This window comes from Equus caballus, chromosome 12 (genome assembly GCF_041296265.1).
Source record: "Equus caballus isolate H_3958 breed thoroughbred chromosome 12, TB-T2T, whole genome shotgun sequence".
NCBI classification, from domain to species: domain Eukaryota; kingdom Metazoa; phylum Chordata; class Mammalia; order Perissodactyla; family Equidae; genus Equus; species Equus caballus.
Window position 1 is genome coordinate 26,278,739 of NC_091695.1, and position 24,455 is coordinate 26,303,193.

At 41.9% G+C, this 24,455-nt stretch overlaps 1 protein-coding gene across 33 annotated transcripts in view; it reads left to right on the forward strand.

The window, feature by feature from the left end:
* CTNND1 (catenin delta 1) overlaps nt 1-23,754 on the forward strand; it is a 51,532-nt gene extending 27,778 nt beyond the window's left edge. For 10 of the 33 annotated variants that reach the window (XM_070228711.1, XM_070228712.1, XM_070228713.1 and 7 more), the window contains 17 exons: nt 966-1,254; nt 3,284-3,355; nt 4,344-4,496; nt 4,866-5,401; nt 8,890-9,353; nt 10,463-10,646; nt 11,498-11,615; nt 12,100-12,253; nt 13,103-13,171; nt 13,998-14,125; nt 14,228-14,378; nt 15,115-15,307; nt 15,662-15,776; nt 16,339-16,426; nt 19,129-19,191; nt 19,959-20,062; nt 20,851-23,754. In XM_070228711.1, the coding sequence (XP_070084812.1) occupies nt 1,060-1,254; nt 3,284-3,355; nt 4,344-4,496; nt 4,866-5,401; nt 8,890-9,353; nt 10,463-10,646; nt 11,498-11,615; nt 12,100-12,253; nt 13,103-13,171; nt 13,998-14,125; nt 14,228-14,378; nt 15,115-15,307; nt 15,662-15,776; nt 16,339-16,426; nt 19,129-19,191; nt 19,959-20,062; nt 20,851-20,862 (2,799 nt within the window). In that variant the 5' untranslated portion in view covers nt 966-1,059 and the 3' untranslated portion in view covers nt 20,863-23,754. Of the gene's footprint in view, nt 1-965; nt 1,255-3,283; nt 3,356-4,343; nt 4,497-4,865; nt 5,402-8,889; nt 9,354-10,462; nt 10,647-11,497; nt 11,616-12,099; nt 12,254-12,652; nt 12,671-13,102; nt 13,172-13,997; nt 14,126-14,227; nt 14,379-15,114; nt 15,308-15,661; nt 15,777-16,338; nt 16,427-19,128; nt 19,192-19,958; nt 20,063-20,476; nt 20,564-20,850 lie in introns of all 33 variants that reach the window. The other 23 variants (XM_070228701.1, XM_070228702.1, XM_001497191.7 and 20 more) reach the window with 12 other exon arrangements.
* Nucleotides 23,755-24,455: the final 701 nt, after the last annotated feature.

Genomic DNA, 24,455 nt, shown 5'->3' on the forward strand with positions numbered 1-24,455 from the left:
TCTGTATAACTAACATATAAATAGTACACATGAAACCTCTGGATACTTGGATATTTACCCTGAGTTGGAATAAGGAAAGAGGTAAAAATATGGTCTGTTTAGAGCTTTCAGCAGGATAGCAGAGATGTACGAAGTTCTGACCACTGACTGTTTGGAGGTTAGCACATGATCCACTTGGAGGGACAATTTCATAGTTTGAGTCTAGTGCTCCTTTTCCTACTCAAAGAAGTGACGGCCACTGAAAATGGTGCCTTTTTACACATAGAATTTTTGGGGTTCTGTTGCTCTCTTATCTCCATTAGCCAAGGCACACGTTTTGCCCTCAATATTATAGTATAGTTTGGAAAAGTAGAAAGGCCCTTTCATAAATGTATTAAATATGAGGACCTTAGTTTTGTTTCCTGCCTTTGCTTGTGGGAAGTTTTTTACTACTTCCATTTCTTGTTGGCATTTTAACTTACCATATTAATTTAGTATATTTTGCTGCCATTAGACCAATTTCAGTGTTCAGATCTGGGAGAGGTTAAGTAAGATCTGCACTGCCCCCTTATTTCTAGAAGGGGCTTTTGCCCCTAAGGACAGTGAGTGCTTGTATGTACTGTGGAGTCTCAACTTTCATTGAGTTGAGGCCAGCAAATTTTTTTAGGGAAAAATGATCTAATTTTAATCTCATGTCATGACTATAGCCCTTAGTCACATTCTCCCTCCCAGACTAACAGTGTGGGGACTTGGATCTAGTTGTACCTTTCCTTTCGATAGTTATTTCTGGTGGGGTGTTAATAAGGGTGGTGGGCAAAGATCCTGCTTGAGCAGACACTGGTGATGGGCTCCCAGGCTTGGTGGTGGCTTGCTTTCTGCACTGCAGTTAAACCACAAGAGGGCATCTTTGGCTCTGGGATTAATAATTCATCTGTCTTCTCTGACCTGTGACCTTTTCTCTCCTTTCTCTTACCTTCTCCCGGTAGTGTGAAGTGAGGGGGCCTTCTCCCTCCTTCCTCCTCCCTCTGTGATCCACCTTAGTTTTTACCCTGCCCTGCGGCGGCTCCGCCCCTTACCTTCATGGACGACTCAGAGGTGGAGTCGACCGCCAGCATCTTGGCCTCTGTGAAGGAACAAGAGGCCCAGTTTGAGAAGCTGACCCGGGCGCTGGAGGAGGAACGGCGCCACGTCTCGGCGCAACTGGAACGCGTCCGGGTCTCACCACAAGATGCCAACCCACTCATGGCCAACGGCACCCTCACCCGCCGGCATCAGGTAACCCCTCTCTCCATCAGACCTGCAGGTAGGACTTTGGCATGGTCATAGAGAGGCTATGATCCTTCTTGGGATATGACTCTTCTCGTGGTGGTTGGCTGTCCAGTGACCATGCTTCGTGATGAATCTTTCTAGGGGTGATAAATACAGATTAAGAGAGAGGGAATATTGCTGCCGTGCTGAGTTGGGTGGTTTTATCTGTAGAAGCATCCATCTGACTCTGTTTTGCTGGAGCGGGGTTTCTGTGTGGGAAGGCACTTCTAGTAATGGTAGCTCATATAGTTTGGAGCGGTATTCAAGTTACTTCTGTTTTCTCTGATTTTTTCCCCCCCTTGGTTTCAAAAATTCAGGAAAGTACATGCCTGCTTAGTGGTTGGGGAAATTGGTCATCTTGTCCTCTCAGCTCCAGTTCAGTCTCCCTCAGGGAACAGCCTGTGCTCAGAAGGTGTAGCACTGTCCATAAATGGTGTATCCCTGCTCCATGTTGTCCTAGTGTGCTCTTTTTGTTGGCTGTGTAAATCACGTCTTGGAGGAAGGGGTCATTGTTAATTCTGTTGGTTAGAGTTGGAGAGGGAGCATCATGCTGCTATTTAACCCAAATAACCACAGGAGCCAGTGGTCTCTGGGTTGGCCGACTCTGTGATGTGAGTTGGGAGAGTTGGTGTTAGAAATGAGAAGTATCTTGTGTTTCCTATGGTTTCTCTAGTCTGACTTTGCTGTGATGTAATCTGTCTGAGGTTTTTGTCTGTGTGTGTGTATGTGTGTGTGTCTAGTAGGCATTATTGCCTGATAGATTGCATCTTAAGAAATCTCTCGTGGGAACTAAGAAGAGTGCTCATGCTCCAATACTCCTTTTCATTGATTACTTATTTATTTTTTAAGACAGAGAAGGTCTCATGCTGAGATGCATGTTGAATGAGAGGATTGAATTCCACTTGGGGAATGATCAGGAATTTGGAGGCAGTGATCGTAGGTTTGCAATGTTCCTAGGATTTTTATGGTAACCAGAATAGAGGGTTAGGGATGAGAGGCATATATTGAAAGAGGAGAGCAGGACTGCTCAGGCTTGGAGGTAGTGGGGAATTCCAGGATTTAGTACATGGTTTCTCTCTCTCTCTTTTATTTTTAACTTCTGCTCAGCATGAAACCACACCCTTCCTTCTTCCTGAAAGTAATGTTTAACTTCCTCTCCCTGCAGCATTACATTCCCTATGTAATGGGAGTAGGGTGGGGGAAGAGTCTCCCAAGGTGACTGGGTCTCACTGTATTCTATTGGAAGAGGAGCAGTCAAATGGATTTTTGTGTAGTAGTATAATGTCCTCAGATTATTTTCTGCTATTTAAGACAGAACAATTTAAGGATGACATTTTCATGTGTGTTCTATGGCTCTAATAATTGGTGATGAAGATGTTGAGACATCTATTTGCCTGAGGGGAGTTGGGGTACTTGTTTTCTTTCTACTTGGAAAGAGAGACTCATCTGTTGCTTCTTTCTTTAAAAAGCTGCCTGGTATGGGAGTTTCCAATGGTGGTAGAGCATGAAGATGCATGGAACAATAAAGAACGCTTTTGGAAACTCCCCAACCTAGCCTTTCCAACTTTTCTTGTATTCTTATGGCTTTCCAAAAAGATTGTGTGATGGGGAACTTATCTGAGTCTCCGCTATTCACTCAGCAAATAGTTTTTGAGTGCCTTTTATGTGCCAGGCACTGTTCAAGGCACTAAGAATACATCATTGGACAAAACTGACCAAAAATGAAACAAAGCAAAAAACCCCTCTGCCCTCATGGAGCTTGCATTCTTATGTTCCAGAGACCCGCTCTGCCAGAGTTCCAGGCCTGATTCCAATTTAGGGGAAAGTGCTAAGACTAAAGAGTGATGTGGTTCTTTTATGAGTACTGACAGAAGGACTCCAGGCCACAAATATCTTCTTGAAAGCCCTTTTCCTGTTTGGAAAAAAAGATCATTTGTGTTTGGTAGGACAAAGGAAGGCCACAAAATGAATTGTCTTCTTGTGGGCTGTGTTTCAGAACGGCCGGTTTGTGGGCGATGCTGACCTTGAGCGACAGAAATTTTCAGATCTGAAACTCAACGGACCCCAGGTAATTCCTCTGACTCAAGGTTAGGGTTGCTTCATTCATATCTTCTTAACTTCCCCAGCCTGTAAGAGCATATTGTTGTCTTGTGCCTGGCATGTTGTAAGCGCCTGTTAACTAGTTTCTTTCATTTAGGAAAATGAAAAAGTGGAACTTCAATGTACAGTTTTATTTTGGAATGAATTTTAATGACCATTGATACAGTATTTGATCCCTCAACTACTGCATCCCTTTTCTAGATTGAGTGTGCTTCTACTTTGCAGAAAACCCTACCTAAAATCTGGCTGGTCTTGAGCCTTAGCCAGTATCTGAAGAGTAACAAGGAGCTAGTCAGAAGATGGCTCTTAGTGGGATTTTCTGGTTCATCTTAAAAGTTTTTGGGGCCAGCCTGGTAGCGCAGCAGTTAAGTTCCCACGTTCCGCTTCTCGGCGGCCCAGGGTTCGCCGGTTTGGATCCGGGTGTGGACGTGGCATCGCTTGGCACGCCATGCTGTGGTAGGCGTCCCACATATAAAGTAGAGGAAGATGGGCACGGATGTTAGCTCATGGCTAGGCTTCCTCAGCAAAAAGAGGAGGACTGGCAGTAGTTATTCAAGGGTAATCTTCCTCAAAAAAAAATTTAAAAAGTTCTTTATTGGGTGAACTTCTTCTTTGGAGGATTACTCAGATGTAGATGTAGCTGCCGTTAACACAGTTCATCTTCGCATAGATGACAAAGAACTGTGAAGTTAAATCTGCAGTTTGTCTCTTGGGTGTTGGGGTGGCTCTAGTTAACTTAGTTCATATTTGTTAAGTGACTAGAACTGGGAAATTATATCTTCTCCCCTTTTGTTCAAGTTTAAAAGATGGGGACAACCATGCCTCTAAAAATCCTGGGACCCATAGAAGATGCATGAGAAGTCTCTGTCTTCAGGGAGGCAGTGCTTCTTTTTGGTAGGGATTGTTAATATATATGGCTCAGTAGTAGCTCCTTCCTTTTACTCTTTTCCATATAGGATCACAGTCACTTACTGTATAGCACCATCCCCAGGATGCAGGAGCCAGGGCAGATTGTGGAGACCTACACGGAGGAGGACCCTGAAGGAGCCATGTCTGTTGTCTCTGTGGAGACCTCAGATGATGGAACCACTCGACGCACAGAGACCACTGTAAGCTAAGGCTTGTATAAGGTCTGGGATGACAGAGGAGGTCTTCTATGGTCTGTTAGGGGAAGGATTAAGAACTTAGGGTGGATGAAGGGCCACTGATCCGTAGTGAAGGCATAAAGAAAGTGATCTCTGGTCAGAGAAGACAGAAGAGATGTGGGAAAATCTAATGGAAGGGAGAAGAGAGGAGGTATATCCAGGTCTATAGTAGCTTTCCTATAAGATGGAGAGAAGGGTAGATAGTAGATCGTAAGGCATTTCCAGTTAAAGTGAGCTAGAGGTAGGGGTTTGTTTCTTTTCTTAGAATGGTCTAGAATTTAAGCTTATATTGTTCACTTCATTAATTTTTATTTTTTCTTTCCTTTCATGAAGGTTAAGAAAGTAGTGAAGACTGTGACAACACGGACAGTACAGCCAGTCCCTATGGGACCAGATGGGCTGCCTGTGGATGCCTCATCCGTTTCTAACAACTATATCCAGACTCTGGGTCGTGACTTCCGCAAGAATGGCAATGGGGGACCTGGTCCCTATGTAGGGCAAGCAGGCACTGCTACCCTTCCCAGGAACTTCCATTACCCTCCTGATGGATATAGCCGCCACTATGAAGATGGTTATCCAAGTAGCAGTGACAACTATGGCAGTCTGTCCCGGGTGACCCGCATTGAGGAGCGGTATAGGCCCAGCATGGAAGGTTACCGGGCACCTAGTAGACAGGATGTCTACGGGCCCCAACCCCAGGTTCGGGTTGGTGGGAGCAGTGTGGATCTGCATCGCTTTCATCCAGAGCCTTATGGGCTAGAGGATGATCAGCGCAGTGTAGCCTATGATGACCTGGATTACGGCATGATGTCTGATTATGGCACTGCCCGTCGGACTGGGACACCATCTGACCCTCGCCGTCGCCTCAGGTAGGCAAGGAAAGGGGAAAGATAGGGTCTTTCCAAGACAGTGGAAAGGGGTAGCTCTTCCTTCTCCTCCTAAGTGCTTTCTGGGGTCAGAGACACTTGTGGCCCCCTCTCTTCTGCCTTTTTTGTGTGTGTGAAAGGCCACCCTCTTCTTTTTTCTGATTTTACTAAGTATCAACCTGCTTTTTTGTGTCTTTTTCATTATAAAAATCATATATTCTAATTATATAAAATGACTTGTGATGGTTACTGGTCTGTGTCCTGAAGAGTGGCCTTTGCTGCTATGCTAAGAGTTTCTGCTATTTGTGCCTAAGATCTGACCCCCTTTTGATGATAGGGAGCACCATAAAGGAGCCTGGTGCCTGGGGCTATGGCATACTCACTTGTTCCTGTGAATTTTGTCAGCTTCTGGTTTGGTATTAAGAACAGAGTTGAGGGTTTTAGGCTTTCAGGGCGAGAACAGATAGTTTAGGATATATGTAAGAAGCCTCTCTGTGGTGGTTTTAATCTCAAATTAAAAACAAACCTTGGGGCCGGCCCGTGGCTGAGGGGTTAAGTTTGCATGCAGCGGTCCAGATTTTGCTGGTTTCTGTCCTGGGTGTGGACATGGCACTGCTCATCAGGCCATGCTAAGGCGGCGTCCCATATAGCACAACCAGAGGCATTTACAACTAGAATATACAACCATGTACCAGGGGGCTTTGAGGAGGAGAAGAAGAAGAAGAAGAAGAAAAAAAAAAGATTCGCACAGATGTTAGCGAGGTGCCAATCTTTAAAAAAAATAACAACAAAACAAAACCTTGATCTCACAAAAGCCCTGACACTTTGTGCTTAGGTTCTTACATTTGATTATAAAGTGAAATGGGGTGGCATCCTTAGAGGCTGGTACATTAGTGACACTCTGAATGGTCACTAAGTAGCTGCCTATTTTGACTTTACTACTCATCCCTGGAGATTCTTTGGTGATGTGAAAAAGGGAGTGATTGATTGGACTGGTAGATGGTTTGCCTTGAGAGAATGCTGTAGAATGGGGTTTGGCAAATCTTTTCTGTAGAAGATGAGGTAGAACTATTTTAGGCTTTGCAGGCCATATATCATTTTTGTTGTATGTTGTTGCTCTTCTTTTTACAACCTTTTAAAAATATAAAAACCATTCTTAGTTCTGTGGTTGTATAAAAACAGGTTTGGCCTATGGGCTACCAACCCCTCTTTAGAATGAATAAGAGACAGTGTTTTCCAGGCAAAGAGAAATACTAAGAAATAAGGGAGAAGATTTATGGATCTCTTGATGGTAAGGATATCCTAGCAGCTGTTGCTAAATTTCTGTATGGGGTCATGACCTTCTAAAGCCAGTGTCTTGGTGCTCATTTTCCTCATATTAGGTAGCTTTGGTTAACAGTGAACTTGGCTGGGCCAGGGGTAGAGGCCTCATTATCTAAGCCTGAGTCACTCACCTTTCAGGTATCTTTTGGACAGCTAATCCACTTCCCATGTGACTCACCTTTTATTCCTAGGGGGCACCAGACCTTAGCTGGTGCAACTTGGAACAGTGGTAGATAAGAGCTATCACTGAAGGAGTCTGCCCAGGGTGTTGGCTCCTTCTGCTTGTTGACAAGTCTGCCTTTTCTGACTCCCTCATTAGTAGAGTGATTGGACGTAAGTGGGTGCGGGTGGCCAGGTCATTCTCTGCTGTCCTTAGCTGTGGCAGTTGACATAAAGAGACAGTTTGGGGCTTGGTTCTTGGGTTTGTTCCAGGTAGCGCTGGACTTGGAAACCTGCTTGACTAGTAAGAACATTTGCTGCTTCCTGTTCTGGGCCTAGGAGAGTAATGCAAGGTCAGACAAAACAGCAAGGCAGAGTAATTAGTGGAAAAAGCACTGAACCAAAAGACCTTGGTTCTAGTTGTGCCTTTGCCACTAGCTATGTAGCCTCAAGCAAGTCATTTAATCTTTCTGGGCACAGCTTTGTTATTTGTAAAACAAAGGAAAGAATGTCATGATCCACAGCTTGTGAAAGAAGAAAATAGATCTTGAGTGACCAAATCTTGGTTATGATAATTGTTTTTGTAATTGCTTATATTAAAATAATAATAACAGTAAAGCATGCTCTCTGCAAAACTAGAAAAAGCCAGAAAAGCACACCATCCATTGATAAAGAGCTGCTAGCATTTTGGTGCATTTCCTTTGAGTTCTTTTTCCTATGTGTGGAAACATACTCTGACTTTATTTTTCCCCTGCAAAAAGAGTCTTACTAACATGCTGTTTAGTAGCCTACTTTTAAAACTTAGCTATATAATCTTTTCATTTTGTTTCAATGCTATTAAAAAATGTTGATTTTTACTAAATGCTTTGTTCATCTGAATCACTGTTGAGTGGTTGATGTTGACAGCTATGAGGCAGGCCCTCTGCTCAGGCTAACCTTGAGGGTTTGGTGGCAGTGGGAATGGTTTTGTGGAACAAACAATGGGCTTATTTGGAGTTTCACACAATAGATTCTCCTCTCTCCTGTGGGAGCCATAGAGTGAGATGAGCTCACAGATAATGGGTCTCTTCCTTCCTGGTGGCTATGAATAAATAATAGTGTGACAGACTCACCCTCTAGCGGTTGTTCATAGTACTGAAATGGGAAAAATGATCTCTGTTATTCTCTTTACCTTCAGTTGCTTTGTGCTTTGTCTCTGTTCCTTTTCTTAGTGGCTGGGAATCTTAAATATGATTGTGGTTAGTAGTCTCTATTTTGACAGAATCGGAGGTATTGTCTTTAGAAATCAGAGGCTAGAAATCAAGTCTCAAACGCATTTGTTGAGTAGCAGAGATGATCTTGGGATGAACTGTGAAGATTAATATTCAGGCTTATACCTCATCAGTACCCAAGCCAGGCCCTCATATGACGTAGCAAGAAGTCCTGTACTGTTTTTACTATATCACCTCCTCTTTTATAATTTCCAAAATAGGGTAAGGAGAAGCTTAAATATAAAGTGTGTTTAAGGGTCTTATCCCACCAGCTGTTTCCTGTGTGTAAATGCCTGATTTCCTGTTTAGCTAAGGGCTTGTGGGAACTGCTCTCAGATGTTGTTTGCTGACTTCTGTGGCATAGAGTCCGTTGCTTTGGTTAACTCTGCTGTCTGAGGGTTTATTTCAATCTCTACCCAGAGAAATTAATAGCTGTTGGATATCATTCAAATGCTAAGCAGTCAAGATTTGGTTCTTTTTTTGTGATTAATATTTCTGAATGCTCATTACTCTCCAAGCTACTAAGCTTCGCAGGAAAAGGTGGTTTTAATCTAATTGCAGATGCCTTTAAAATTATTACCTTATCTCATTAAGAAAAGTTGATCAGTATATCATTTATGCAAAGGAGAGATAAGATCTAGTTTCCTAGGGCTGAGGTTACTCCTCCCTTGAACATGAGGGGTAATGGGAGCTCTCCATGAAACCAGACTTGACAGCTTGATGTATTCCTCTTTCCTCTTGGTTCTTCCAACACTCCAGGAGCTATGAAGACATGATTGGTGAGGAGGTGCCATCAGACCAGTACTATTGGGCTCCTTTAGCCCAGCACGAACGGGGAAGTTTAGCAAGCTTGGATAGCCTGCGCAAGGGAGGGCCCCCACCCCCAAATTGGAGACAGCCAGAGCTGCCAGAGGTAATAGCCATGCTAGGATTCCGCTTGGATGCCGTCAAGTCCAATGCAGCTGCATACCTGCAGCACTTGTGCTACCGCAATGACAAGGTGAAGACCGATGTTCGAAAGCTAAAAGGCATCCCAGTACTGGTGGGATTGTTAGACCACCCAAAAAAGGAAGTGCACCTTGGAGCCTGTGGAGCTCTCAAGAATATCTCTTTTGGACGTGACCAGGATAACAAGATCGCCATAAAAAACTGTGATGGTGTTCCTGCCCTTGTGCGATTACTCCGAAAGGCTCGTGATATGGATCTCACTGAAGTCATTACTGGTGAGTTCTAGGCCCAAGGGAAACTGCTAGGTTAGGGTCACTGTTACCCCTAGAGATGCTGAGAGCTAGAAGGATTTCCAGTCCTTTTACTTTTGGTGAAAAGTTGTGAACTGGTGGCCTTTAGGTCAAATTCATCTCACAGATTTGTTTGGATCACTTGTGGTTTTCAAAATTTTAAAGAATTGGTTGCCAATGTTTAAAATCCAGAAGATTCCACTTAAAATTCCAGATTCTTAGCTTCTGTTAAAAACCGGCAAGAACATGTAACAATGGATCTGTTTTGCTACCTGGCGGTAGTTGGTCTAAGCTGATTCAGGCCTGTGCTATCACACAATACCACACAAGTTTGCAGTAATCCCCAGTACATTCTGTTATCTCTGACCAACTGCCGCTATATAGGAAATTGTCTCCCAAACATTGAAGCTGAGTGTCACTTGTCATTTGTCCATGTTCTTGTAATTTCTTTTAAATATCTGCTTTTCCTGACTCACCTGGCTGGCATGTATAGACTTTTGAGCTTGTGGTCCTTGCTTTAGAAGAGTGGTTTTTCAGGTTGTGGTTTGTGATTAATTAGTGTGTCTTGAGCACAATTTTGTGCATCACAACCAGAATTACAAGAGAAAGAAAGATAAAGAAATAGCGTAGACCGTTGATTCTCACTTGGGGGCAATCTTGCCCCCCAGAGGACACCTGCAATGTTGGAAGACATTTTTGGTTGTCATAACTTGGGAGCGGGGGAAGGGAGTGCTACTGACATCTAACGAGTAAAGGTCAGAGATACTGCTAAACATCTAACGTAGGACCGGACAGGTCACCACAACAAAGAATTTTCTGACCTAAAATGTTAGTGGTGCTGAGGTTGGGAAACTGGTGTAGATAGCCCAGAGAACGTTGCTTATAGTAAGTATTGTTTTATAAAACTGTTTCATGATAGATATATTTGTATTGAGCCATAATGTAAAATATATTTCTTATAAAAATTTGAATATCATTACAAGATATTTGGTCACTGAGAATACAGAATTGATGGAATAGGGGATTTTCTTTGGCATTCTTCAAATATATTGTCTTGGGTGCTGGAGAACTGTCTGACGAGTTGTCTCTGCCAGGAACCCTGTGGAATCTTTCATCCCATGACTCAATCAAAATGGAGATTGTGGACCATGCACTGCATGCCTTGACAGATGAAGTGATCATTCCGCATTCTGGTTGGGAACGGGAACCTAATGAAGATTGTAAGCCACGTCATATTGAGTGGGAATCGGTGCTCACCAATACAGCTGGCTGCCTTAGGTAACATAAGGGCTTTCAGAGTATGAAGATTGAACTTTTGAACTTAGATTTCTTTTTTAAAAAAGGTTTAAATTCTTTAGCCTGTCTTTCAGCCTCCATTCTTACCTATATTGTACACTACGACTCCAACCTATCTTTCTACCTTCGCTACTCCTTATGTACCACATACACCTGCTATGTCGGTTTGCTTGCTGTTTCTCACACATCCTCCTTACTGCTGTGCCTGTTTTTTGTTCATTGAATTTGGTAAACATTTGTTCAATACCTACCACATGTAAGGCACTTGTCTGGTCCTGGGCTTGTGTGTGTCTATGACCTTGCCCTCAATGATCTGTATTTCAAGTCAGGCTGTGATAGATGCAACAAGAGTACAGAGTCCTAGAAGGCTAGGAGATGGGGTGAGGAAGATCTGTTCTTCCTTTAGTCTGCAATGCCTTTCTTTCCTTATGTATCTTTTCAGGCTAAACTCAAGTGCCTATATTTCATGAAACTTTTCCTGATTTCTTCTTCTTTTATCCTACAGATGCTGCAGTATATTCTTTCTCTCTTTGCAATATACTCCCCATTTTTTCATTTGTACTTCTGTATAAGAAGTATCTATTCTATCTTAAATTATCATTGTTGGTATACTTTATTTACACCTGCCTCCCACCCCCGGCCTGGTTATAAATGCCCTGAAGGCAGGGACTGTCTTACTCAAGTTTCTCTCGACTGCAGTGCCTTGCTTATAGCATGTATTCACTATTTGTGTAGTGAATAGAAAAGGTATTGAGGAGGCTTTTAGATCTCAAGGATATTAAGGGAGGATTTTTGAATTTGAGTCATCTTGAAGCCTCTTCTTTTCTCCTTAGGAATGTCAGCTCAGAGAGGAGTGAAGCTCGCCGGAAACTTCGGGAATGTGATGGTTTAGTGGATGCCCTCATTTTCATTGTTCAGGCTGAGATTGGGCAGAAGGATTCAGACAGCAAGGTAAGTTAATGGCTGAATGAATTCCATTCACAGCAGTCATGAGGTACCTCTAGTGCAGACTGAACATCTGATCATCTCAGTCTTTCAGGTGACATTAGATACCTATACTAGCCCCTCCTTCCTAGAGCAGGTGTTCACCTCAGAAGAAAACTGTTTTCTTTAGAATTTCTTTCACCTATATAATATATTTTAAAGCTGTTTAACTGTACTTCCAAGGCTGTACATTTTTTGAAATAGGAAAAAGTCAGAATGACTCTAAGTTTTGTGCCACGCACCAAAAGGTGGCAGAAACCCTCCATTAGCCTCAGGCTACAAGGATTTTGCGAAGCTTGGGGCACTTAAGAGGCCTTGTGAGAGATGATGGATTGGGCTGTGCTTTTGAGGATCAGTATTTTAGTACCTGAATCGTGGAAACCTGTACTTGCTAGGAAATCACTATGGGCATTCTCTTCTCCCATTAAGCCTTTTGTCTTGTGTTCCCAAGCTTGTGGAGAACTGTGTTTGCCTCCTTCGGAACTTGTCGTATCAAGTTCACCGGGAGATCCCACAGGCAGAGCGTTACCAAGAGGCCCCTCCCAATGTTGCCAACAATGCAGGGCCACATGCTGCCAGTTGCTTTGGGGCCAAGAAGGGCAAAGGTGAGTCTTGGTTCCTTGTTCCTTGCTCTTTAACGTAGGATGGGGAGAGGCAGGAATGCTTCTAGCTTTAGGTCTACAGTGCTTACCGAGCAATACAGGAATCTGAATAGTCTAGGATGTCTTTTTGCTCTGCTGCTGCTTCCCCTGCGCCGTGTGCTTCATTTGAGGCAATGATGATGGTGGTGGTGGTGGTGGTAGTGGTATCAATGATTGGGGCAGGGAAGGACGAGAACTCAACTAATCTGGGGCCTTCTCCCCCATTCCTCCTTTGTGTTTCCTGTGTTTTTCTTTTCCTCTCTGCTTTTCTGCTTATTTCTCATGATCCTGTTGACATCTTTCTCCTGCATTTTTCTTCCTTCATTTCTCCTCTGCTTTCCACCTTGGGTGACGCACTGGAAGATGAGTGGTTCTCCAGAGGTGAGTGGAATCTTTTAAGGCGCTTATCTACTTCTAATTTGCATGTTTGGGTTTTAGCTTCCCTAGTGTTTCCTTGCCTAACCCTTCCCTCTGGATGCATGTAGGAAAATTAAGTTGAGGAAGACCATTGAAACAAGGTTAGCTCTTCTGAGCTAATGGCTCATGGCATGCTATTTCTGGGCAGTCCCACTTATCAGAACTCAGGACAATAGCAACAACAGTGGTTATCCTTATCTTACCTATCTGCTGCCTGTTTTCTGTCCTTGTTTCTGCACAGCCCTTTGCTAGGACAGGCTGAGGGGCCTGATTTTTTTTCCCCCTCTTGTTGCATCTCTGATCCAGAGATTTTGACTGAAGAATAAGAAATACACCCGCTGGACTCCTTCTTTTCTTAAAGCTTTTACCCTTCTCTCCTTTTTTTAATTTCTAAAGGGAAAAAACCAGCAGAAGATCCAGCAAATGATACAGTGGACTTTCCTAAAAGAACTAGTCCCGCTCGAGGTAAGTTATTTTTTTCTTCTCAGTCTTCAAGGGTCTCATAAACGTAGTCCACAGAGATGTATTTGGTAGCCTAGCAGGAGGCTATGCAGTGTGTTCACTGTTCTCTCTTCTCCGACTTAATGGATCTGAAGTGATAGTGAAAGTATTGGGAAGCTCTATGGTATGATAGCTCTAACTTAAAAGAACTGCTGCTTATGGCATCTATTCAGATTACTTGATGATAGGATAAGGTCCTGATGGTAGTTTAGACCAGAAACTTAGTTATCCTAAGTAGCTGCTACAGTTCCTGGGACTTAAAAGTTACCTATTATAAGAAGCCTCTTTATCACAGTTTGGATCTTTATATTTATCAATAGAGTGAGTCCAAAATTCACAGCTCTCTATGGATATAAAAATTTTAGATATTGTTAAATCTATGATAGGCCCTTTTGCTGAGTCATAGTAAAAGTGGGCAGAATGACTCAGTTAAAAGTTAGAAATTATTTGCTTGAGATGAGGAATCTTAAACCTGAGTGCTATCAGTGAGGAAATGAATCCCCTGAGTGCCAGCAAGGCCAAAGTAAACTGGGAGAGAAGAGGCAAGGGGGAAGCAGAGAGAGGAGTTGCATATGATGAGTTGATATCTGTTGGCTCTTACCGTGGATTAGTTATTCTTAAGAAAGCATGGAGTCAAGCCTCCGAGTTTGCTGCTGGGTGAGTGGAAGAGTTTAGGGAACCTAATGCTATAGGAGCATAAATCCATCATTCCAGGGTACTAAGGCTGGACTTCAACCAGCCGGAGCCTGGTTTGTAGGTACTGAGTAGCATCCTCCCCTTTTTTGTGCAGGCTATGAGCTTTTATTTCAACCAGAGGTGGTTCGGATATACATCTCACTCCTCAAAGAGAGCAAGACTCCTGCCATTCTAGAAGCCTCAGCTGGAGCTATCCAGAACTTGTGTGCTGGGCGCTGGACAGTGAGTACCTTTTAGAAGATGGATTTGGAGGTGAGAGAACTTAGCTAACTAGTTTGCTGTCATTTGTAATCTGTTCCACCTCTTCCCATGTACTACTTCTAGTATGGTCGATACATCCGCTCTGCTCTGCGTCAAGAGAAGGCTCTTTCTGCCATCGCTGACCTCCTTACTAATGAACATGAGCGGGTAGTAAAAGCTGCATCTGGAGCACTGAGAAATCTGGCCGTGGATGCTCGCAACAAAGAATTAATTGGTGAGGAGTTGGACATTAACCATACCTCAGCATCTAGTGCAGTGCCTTTAATCTAGCAAGTGCTAAATAATTTACTTATTGAAGTGACAGAGAAGGAGGATCCTAGCCCTCCTTAGTTTGTGTACTGAGGGTTGGAGAGGTTATAGTTTAATGGTTCTTGGAAAGACAAGAAATGATGACTCTTCAAAACTATAATAATAATAGTTATTATTTACTAAGCACTAACTTTGTTAGTAGGCATTGTTAAGCACTTCTGTATGTTCTCATTTAATCGTCACAGCTTTGCAAAGGTCCATTTTTTTTTTTTTTTTTTACAGAATAAAGAAACTGAGGGTCAGGGAAGTTAAGTAATTTGCCTAGTTAATATAGCTCATAAATGGCAGAGCCCAGCTCTTTGTTTTTTTAAATTCATAATGACTATTATAATATTAAATATCCTGTTTTTATTAGAATATCTGAATGGACTATGTAGCATATTTGATATAAAGTATTCACATTGTTTCAAAATGGCTGAAGAAGGAGAGAATAAGTAAAGGAATAGGAAGGACAATAAATCCATGGGTATTCCAGGTCCTTTGTTCTTTTGATATGATAATTCTATAGGAGAAGAAAGTTGATTCATATGGACAGTACCTATACTTTGTATGATCAATGCAATTAAGCATAGTGTTAGGCCCCTCCTAACCTGGCTCAGCTTATTCTCCCTGTACACATTCCTTCTGTCTTACCACTGTAGGTAAACATGCTATTCCTAACTTGGTAAAGAATCTGCCAGAAAGGCAACAGAGCTCTTCCCAGAATTTCTCTGAGGACACTGTGGTCTCTATTTTGAACACCATCAATGAAGTTATTGCTGAGAACTTGGAGGCTGCCAAAAAGCTTCGAGAGACACAGGGTATTGAGAAGCTGGTGTTGATCAACAAGTCAGGGTGAGCTTAACATTTAAAATTACAGCTGGAAGAATTTGGGTATGAGAGGGGAGTTGCTAGGAAGGAACTTTCCCCTGTTGTTTTCTAAGGTTGTTTTCCCTTATTTACGTGTAAAGTGTGAAGAGGTATTGCTCCATTTTCTGTCTTATGTGTTGATCCATGAATTGGTAACAGGCTCATCCATCAAACATTTTTTTGTCACTGTTTGGGACATAATACAGGTCTTGGTGAATACTTGATCTTACCCATTTTGGCATTTATATTCTCATGTTAGATTATATTAGAAAGTATAGGTTCTCAGCTTCTTCCCTGGTCTTACATCCAAATTCCATATGGTGTTACTTTCCTCAAAAGGAACCGCTCAGAAAAAGAGGTTCGAGCAGCAGCACTTGTGTTACAGACAATCTGGGGGTATAAGGAACTGCGAAAGCCTCTGGAAAAAGAAGGATGGAAGAAATCAGACTTTCAGGTAGAATAACTCTTGGGACTGAGACTTTTACCTTTTTTTCCTTGGTCTAGGGTCATGCTTCTGTCTCTGGTTTCTTCTATTTCACTATCACACTAAGTCTGCTTTTGATCCAAGTCTCTGTTAGTAAAGAAATCATTTGGTTTCCGCCCGCCCCCCGCCCCCCCCCCCCCCCCCCCCCCCGCCACAAAAGAATGGTGCCTGCAGTTCATTTGCTGCTGAAATAGCTCTGGTTTTCCTCTGTGACACAGCATACTGTAAATGCTGGTGGTGTTGGAGAGTGATGGCCTTTTTGACTTTTCCCCAATTCGGCCTTAGCCCTTTAAAGAAGTTGGCCATTTTCTGAGACTTCTGATAGTATGAGTGTTTGGTACCTTTGTAATCTCCTGTTCAGGAAGACAAATAGAAGCCATAATGTCCTGATTTGTTTCACTGTGTAGGTATCTATTTACCCTTTTGGTGAGAGTTGTATTTGGGAATGGGACCTAAAGGTCTGTGCCCATGAGGGATAAGATATGGGTGAATTCAGTACTCTGTGATGGTGTTGCATTTTGTTTGCCTCCAGGTGAATCTAAACAATGCTTCTCGAAGCCAGAGCAGTCACTCATATGATGATAGCACGCTCCCTCTCATTGACCGGAACCAGAAATCAGGTACAGTATCCAGGGGGCATATCCTTCTGCTTTTATTCCACATCTGCTATTCTTTAGTGGGCTTACTATCTAAGAAATAGGATATATGTTTATTTCTGAATGAGCTAGTCTTTTGGCTGAGGGGGAATAATACTTCCCTCAGGATTGTAACACAGAAGCTGCTAGTCGTGAACATTAGATAGTAAAACAAAACAGGCAGTTACCCTGGGTGTTGTACCCTGTCTTTGCTTGTGGGCTTAAAATGACTGGAAAGTGAACCCTAGTCTCTCTATTTGAGATATATATAGCATTGTATAAATTTAAGGTGTACAGTATAATGGTTTGATACATAAAACGAAAATATATATAGCGAAATGATTAATTTTTTCCTTTTAAATCGCCAGTCATGTGAGCAAACACATTTTCCCTAAAAGATGAATCATATATTTTGTTTTGTAAAATGTTTTCTTTTTCACTTAAGTGTGTATTGTAACCCCTGTTATCTTAATGACACTTGGTTTTGCCTCAGGGTTCTTGAAATGTGGTCTGAGGGTCCTCATGTCTTGACATTTGTGCTGATGGTGCAAAAACAGTGGTTGGTGCTTATGGCTGGACATAAACCAGGTCAATGACGCCAAACCAAACGGTCATTGTAGTTTTTCTTACCATGTACTTGCAGTTAAAAAAAGAGCCAGTTTCACTTAAGAATATACTTGATGGAACTGTAAAAATTATTTTTTTCTTTCTACCCTTGAGTACACATCTTTCTAATACTCTGTGCTGATGAAACAGGAAGTACTGATCAAGCAGTCTGCTGCATACCAAAGCACGGTGGTTGTCTTGAGGAACAGCACTTGGGCTATTGAGTTACTAGTTGGACTAGCCACTTTTTTGATGGAACACCATTTTTACTTGAAAAAAATGACTGACGGACAAGCTATGGTTATTCAGACTTGGGTATTTGGCAGACGTTTTCTTGAAAATCAGTGCTGTGAGCTTATCACTTTGACGAAAGATAACTGACAGTACTGAAGTTTTAAGTGAAAATTATAATTTTGTATCTGCCATTGTGAGCTTGGTAAATCTCAGTACTTAAAGGACTTTTTAATGAAATCAGTGCTGATATTAAAGAATGCGTTTTTTTGATATTGTGTAATGAGATGTGTTAACATTTAGAAGACCTGCATAACTATGAACCAGTATTTTGCAAGTGACCAATGCATGATGTTTCAGAATCATGCATAGGGAACTGATCTATTCCAAGTGCAAGACAGATCAATGGATTTTAATTTAACAGCGTATGAAGAGATTTTTAGTTTGGATTCAGATTCCATCTTGCTGCTACCCTTAAAGAAGCTTTACTTGTTGGATATTAGTGTACTATCAAAGAATATCTACAATTATCTGAGAAGGCTATTAAAATTCTCCTCCCTTTTCCAACTTCTTATCTGTGTGAGGCTGGATTTTCTTCATACGCTTAACCAAAATAACATCACAACAGATTGAGTGCTGAAGCAGATATGAGAATCCAGCTATCTTCTATTGAGCCAAACTTTAAAGACATGTCCAAAAATGTAAAACAATGCCTTTTGTTCTTTGAAAAACATGTACTTTTTAAAAAAATGATTTTATTTTTCCTTTTTGTCCCCAAAGTCCCCTGGTACATGGTTGTGTATTTTTAGTTGTGGGTCCTTCTGGTTGTGGCATGTGGGATGCTGCCTCAGCATGGCTTGATGAGTTGTGCGATGTCCGCACCCAGGATTCGAACCAGTGAAACCCTGGGCCGCCGAAGTGGAGCGCGCAAACTTACCCATTTGGCCATGGGGCCGGCCCCCCAAAAAACATTTGTATACTTTTAAATCACAAAAGTGACAGATTCTTATTGCCATGTAATGCAAGTTAAACAGAAATTTATGAAGTAAAATTCCACTCCCCAGAATGAAGAATGTGGTATCTTAGACATTTAAAAAGTGTACAAATATAAACAGATTCACAGTTTTGTTTTACCAAATTGGATTATACTCAGTGTTTTTGCACGTTGCACTATTTTGACTTATGATGAACAGATTTCCATTTCTGCAGACATAGCTCTACTTTATTCTTTTAAGAGTTAATGTAAAATTCTACCGTATGAAAGTAACATAATTTATTTTATCCATTCTTTTAAAGAAGTTTAATGGTTTATAACATTGTGAAATTTCAGCTGTACGTTATTTGTCAGTCACAGTGTAAATGTGCCCCTTTACTCCTTATGCCCACCTTCCAACCCCTTTCCCCTTTGGTAACCACTGCTCTGCTCTTTTTGTCCATGAAGCAATGCCTTTTTTAAAATTAAAAGTGTTATTTATGTTAACATGGAATAAGTTTATTATTTTTAGTGAAATATTTAAAATTTCTTAGTACAGTAGATATTAATACCTGTAACCCACACCAATGAAAGCTCTTTGGATCCTCATGATTTTTAAGACTGTAAAGGGACCTTGAGACCAAATGATTTGAAAATTGCTCACTTAGAGTGAATGGTTTCTTATATTACAAGTTGTAGGAGAGAGATGTCTTTAAGATCCAGGAGAGCTTTGTCTACTACCTGGCATCTAGTGGGTATTCGGTAAAAATCTGATGGTAGGGAGGGAGGGAGGACAGACTAGAGAGCAATTTTTGTGATGAGTCTAGATTTTGAAGAGTTGGTTTTTTGACCTGGATAACTTTCTGACTCCATGTAGATAAGAAACCTGATCGGGAAGAAATTCAGATGAGCAATATGGGATCAAACACAAAATCATTAGGTAGGTGATTAATTCCTGCCTAAGGATATGGAGTACTATTTCACTGGGACAAGGAGAACTGTCCGGCTCTGCAGTTCTTTCTAGCACCTTCACCATTTACCATCCTGGAAGAGCATTGGCTGGACATTTCTGTTTGGAAGGATGTGAGGACATTTAGGAAAACTTGATCCATCTACTTTTTTCTTCATTCCCATATGCTCAAGGGTTTAAAAGAAAAATCTTCATATGCCTTCTCCATTACTACAGAATCAAGTGTGTGTCCCTAAACTGTTACTGCCAAAGTCTGATCCCAGGATTCCTCTCTCTCTTCTCCCCTGTACTCTGTTTCAGCTCACTTGAAACAGGTGGGCTCATGTAATGCCATCTATTTCCCATTTGCTTTCTAAATTCTCTTCATCCCCAAAGGCTTAACTGAAGTCCTATCTCATTTGTTGGGTCCTTCCTAACTATTGCAGCATACCTCACTCTCTCCTCTTAATTCTAGTAATCTTTATAGATAGATCTCTTCAGTTTAACTTTATTATCATATGTCATACTCTGTGTATTTCATATATATTGCCTTCCTGATTAGATTCAAGTTCTTTTTAAATCAGGGACCACCAGACCTTAATGCCTTTCTGGAGCATTTGGCAAAGCTCAGTTCTCAGCAGCAGTGCCTAATTCACACTTATCTGCTTAATATATGTTGTACACTAATATATATGGTACACTAATGTACCTGGTACACTAGAGAGGAACATCATGTTTTCGTGTACTTTTTTCACTAGATAACAACTATTCCACACTGAATGAGAGAGGGGACCACAGCAGAACACTGGATCGATCCGGGGATCTAGGTGAAATGGAGCCATTGAAGGGAACACCCCTGATGGTAAATTCTCTTTATATACTGTTGTCTTTCTAAGGTTAGTTCTATTTTGAAGCCTGCATGTTTTGTGAAATAGGAAAAAAAGTACCTAGTGAAAGACAGCATCCTTTTCTGGTAGGAGTCTTTGGGGAAAAAGTGAGTGTTTTGACTGATGTTGGGATTTCTTGAGCCATTATTCTGTGATGGTCAAGATGGGGGAAGGAAGGCTATAAACGTGTTACTTATACTAACGCCATGTGGTCTATTCTCACATCATTGTCTTCCTGTCCTTGCCTTTTCTCGAATGTCGTGTCATTCACTTACTACTATCTTGTTTTGTTTGAGTTTACAAGTTTTGGGATTTTCCCTGGATCTGGCACACACTCATGAGGTTCCTATTTCCTTACTCTCATACTAACAAATTGCATGTGTTCACAGCCGGACGAGGGGCAGGACTCTCTGGAGGAAGAGTTGGATGTGTTGGTTTTGGATGATGAGGGGGACCAAGTGTCTTACCCCCCCATGGTATGTCCTCCAGCCACCCCCCCAGATCATCCTTGAGGAAGGAGGCCTCTGTGTGCCAGCAGTTTGCCAATCATGCTGATCTGATCAGGCCAGAGACACTAGTCTCAGCCACATGGGGCTTGGGGGTGATGCTTCTGTGATTGTTACCTCTTAAGAGGCTGGGATGTGCTGCTGGTGATCTGATTCTCCGTTATGTGCTACTTTCCTCCCTCCAGATTTGCTCAGCTGTCTTTTGGCTCTCCTTATTCCCAACCCTATTAACATCTCTTTCTCTTTTTTCCCTACAGCAGAAGATTTAGCACCACTATCTCCGCTACATCTGGGCTTATAATATATGTACTTTTGTTTTTTGGTGGTGAAATGGACTGATGATTTTTCCCTTTCTTCGCTGGACTTTTGTGCCAACTGCCAGGCTGCCTCCTGCCCTTACAGCCCTAAGTGGCTGCCTTATTTCCGTCAACTCCTAGCTTTTTCCAGTGAAGCTTAATTGTCCCTCTTCCCCTCTCCAGATCCCCTCCAATTGCTCCCAAGAAGCCTTGGCTCAGTTATACGCATATCTTGAGAAACTGCTGCAGATTAGCTCTTTTGCCAGCTCTCCTTGGAACTCTTGGCCTTGTGTGGAGGGAGGGGAGAGAGTGGGAATCTTCACTGGAAGCTGTGGGAAGACTTGGAAGTTACATACTGTATATGCAGTGTCCAGCAATCTGATAAACCGGTGATTCTTAATCAAGCTTTTTTTTCCTGTTGGGGAAGGGATTTTTTAATTTTTTTGGAGAATGGGAAGTATAAGCTCTTCCCTTATTCCTAACGACTATTTTTGAAGCAAAGAAGGCTGGCAACATTGGCACATTCCATCTGGCAAGGGCCCTTGAGTAAGTGGAAGTCTCCTAGAACTGAGGTTAAGAAACCTTGCTCTCCTCCAGGGCAGGGACCATCAAGGACCTACAGACTCCATCTCTTCTCCAAGCCTCATGTCAACCCTGGGCTGCTACTATTGCCCCTTACTGAGGCTGCCCTTAACCCTCCTCTCCCATCCTGTGATAATGTCTGCTGACTTGGCCTGGCCATTTGCAAGAGGCTGTAGAAAGAGGAGAATGTGTCAAGGAAGACTTTCTGGGTGAGAAGGAACAGAAAGATGTCTTCTGGGGAGGAGAAAACCTTCTAGGAAGAGCTAATAGGAATGTACATGAATCAGTTAGTCTGAAACTGGCAGGAAGCTTCAAAGCTGGCTTCCCCATCCTTATTTCTCCTTTTTTTACCCTTAGAGCTCTTTCCTCCCCTGCCTTCTCCCTGGATTGGTTGGCCGACTAAAGGACTTGATGTACATACTCCTACCCCCTTTACCCTTTCAAAGGTGGGATTGCCCCTGGCTTTGCCTCTTCTTTGTGCCTTTGGCCTGGGGTGCGTCTCCTCCTTCCCTTCCATGTGCCTTTCTTTGCCTCTGCAGTCTCATTTTTCATGGTTTTGCAAATTATATTTTGTTGCTTTCTTACCCACTATTGGCCCTGAATTGCAGAAAGAAGAGGAGAGGTGACCTAGAGAACCTCAGATTCTCCATTGGGAATTGGTATAGCCTTTAATTTCAGCCATAGCAAGCTTTTGCTCAACAGTATATGGTTGGGATTTTGCAAAAATCCTATTCTGATGAATCTCAAAATGAGGTTGGTGGGAGGAGTGAGGGGTGCCACTCTTACTCCTCAGTTGCCCGGAATTTACCATCATCTCTGAAGGGGTTGTAGGGAAGTCGTCTGTCCCCCCCACCCCATACCTCCTCCTTTCAGTTTAGTCTATATTAGCAGGTTGGGCTAGAGGAATCAGCTGCTGTGCTGGTTGATTTTTTTGTTTGTTTTTAACCCTTCTGTTTATTTCCCTTTTACTCCTCCCCTTAATCTAAAGCTCCGTTCAGTGCAACTGGAAATATTTATCCTTCTCCTCTCTCCTCCTTCCCTTATATATTGAGGCTATGGGGTAGGAGAAAAGTGCACAGCCACCAACCCCCTCCCCTTCCCTATGCATTGAAATCCCTTATTCACCCTTTTCCCCCTCCCGTTTCTTCCCACTCCTTTTCTGGCAAAAAGGAGCCTTTTCCTGTGACCCTAAGAGCATACTGCACAGGGGAATTGCCCCCATCTAGACCTGGCTCCACTCTTGGTTTCTCTTGTCCTCTTCTGCTCTTTTTCCTGGTGCTCTTTTTCTCGGTGGGGCGTGGGTGATAGAACAGCCATGGGCTTTGGGGGACCTTTAAGTGTTTTTTTTTTCTCTTTTTTGTTTATAAAAACACTAAACATTCAATTCCAGAGAACCAAAAATCCCACCTTCCCACCGAACACTACTAAGGGGCATGTCTTCTGCTCCATACTTTTTCTGTTTTTCTTTCTCTCTTGTTAATGCTTTTAAAAACAAATGAATTTTTTATATAAATAAAGTTTTTAAAGTGTGTATGTGGGGGGTCTGTGTCATTTCTTCACTTCAAGCTATATCTCTTCTCTCTTTTTCATCTTGGTTACTGCTTTATGTATCAGTGTCCTTTTTCTCTCCAGAGCAACCAAGAAGGGGGTTATACCAGGATGGGTTCTTTTGGAGCTCAATCCCAACTCTTATCAAGCAACATTGCTTTTAATTATATATGAAACATTTTTCCTCTGAAAAGTCTTAAAAATTAAATGTGGTCAAGTAGAGCATGGGAAGTTTATTGCTAACTTAGAGATAGGAAATGGAAGTATAAAGAATTAATGACTTCCTTAGTCACTGAGATTCTTTTGCAACATTTGACAAAACTAACATTGAATAAAGCCCATTGCACTACATGGCCCTCTTGAATGTAACATTTATGGCTAAAAGATTAGAACGTACCAACTTAATAAATATGAAAATGTAGAATTAAAAGCCTTATGTATGTAAGTACTGAACAATAGGCCATAATGTTGCTTCTCAGACTATCTGCAGTCCTTTAATAGAAGACAAGGGACAGGCCTATAGCTTCCTTTATGTCCTACCAAATAGGGTAGCAAATACTTGTTGGATTACCAGGGATTCTCTTTACTGCAGAGGCCAAGGATTAAGACCTATGGAAAGAAACTTATTTTTCTGAGGCTCATATTTGCTGTTAAATAACTAAAAGACTCGAGAATTTATGTAAAATGCTTTTTGTATGCCCAATCTTTAGATTAAAAATATATAGCTGCTTCTGATGATGATGTCATGTCTCAATTTTGTTGAATTTAGGTCTTGAGTATGAAAACTTTCTTGTACTAGTGAGACCAGGAAACCTAAGCATTGTAGCTTGATTTGTGCCTGACAGTTGTAGTTTTAGACTAGAAGGCTGAAGCACAGAGCCAAAAAGCTATTAAGAGTTTGCTTTCCAAAGAGGTTTCGTAACCCCACTTGAGATGGTTTTTTAAATCTATGTAGATAAACCAGGCTAGTGGTGAGTAGCCTTTATTTCTGTTATGTTCCTTATTATCCACTGGCATTGAGCTATATATAAACCTTACTCTTCTCCCCTCTCTGGATAGGTCCATTTGTTTTATCTCATTCAATAAATATTTACTGAGGATTTTTATATGCTAGGCATTGTTGTGGATGTTAGGTTTAGATTAGAGAAGAAAACAGATGGACCCTTTCTCATATAGATTGCAATCTGAGAATCCTATGTAGCTAAGATCTGTGATCTTTTAAAAACATTGCTCCTCTCTGCCCTTACCTAAAATAAGGTGTTAAACAGAATGATCTGTAAAGCCCCTATATCTTAAGTTTCTTGACACTGATTTAGTAATGCTTTTGAAGCCTCTTGGTATCTCTTACTTAACACCAACTTTAGGAATCCTGTGGATTTTGTCAAGACTTGCCCATGTACTTCTGATCCTTTAGAGCCTTTAGAGTTCTTTTTCTG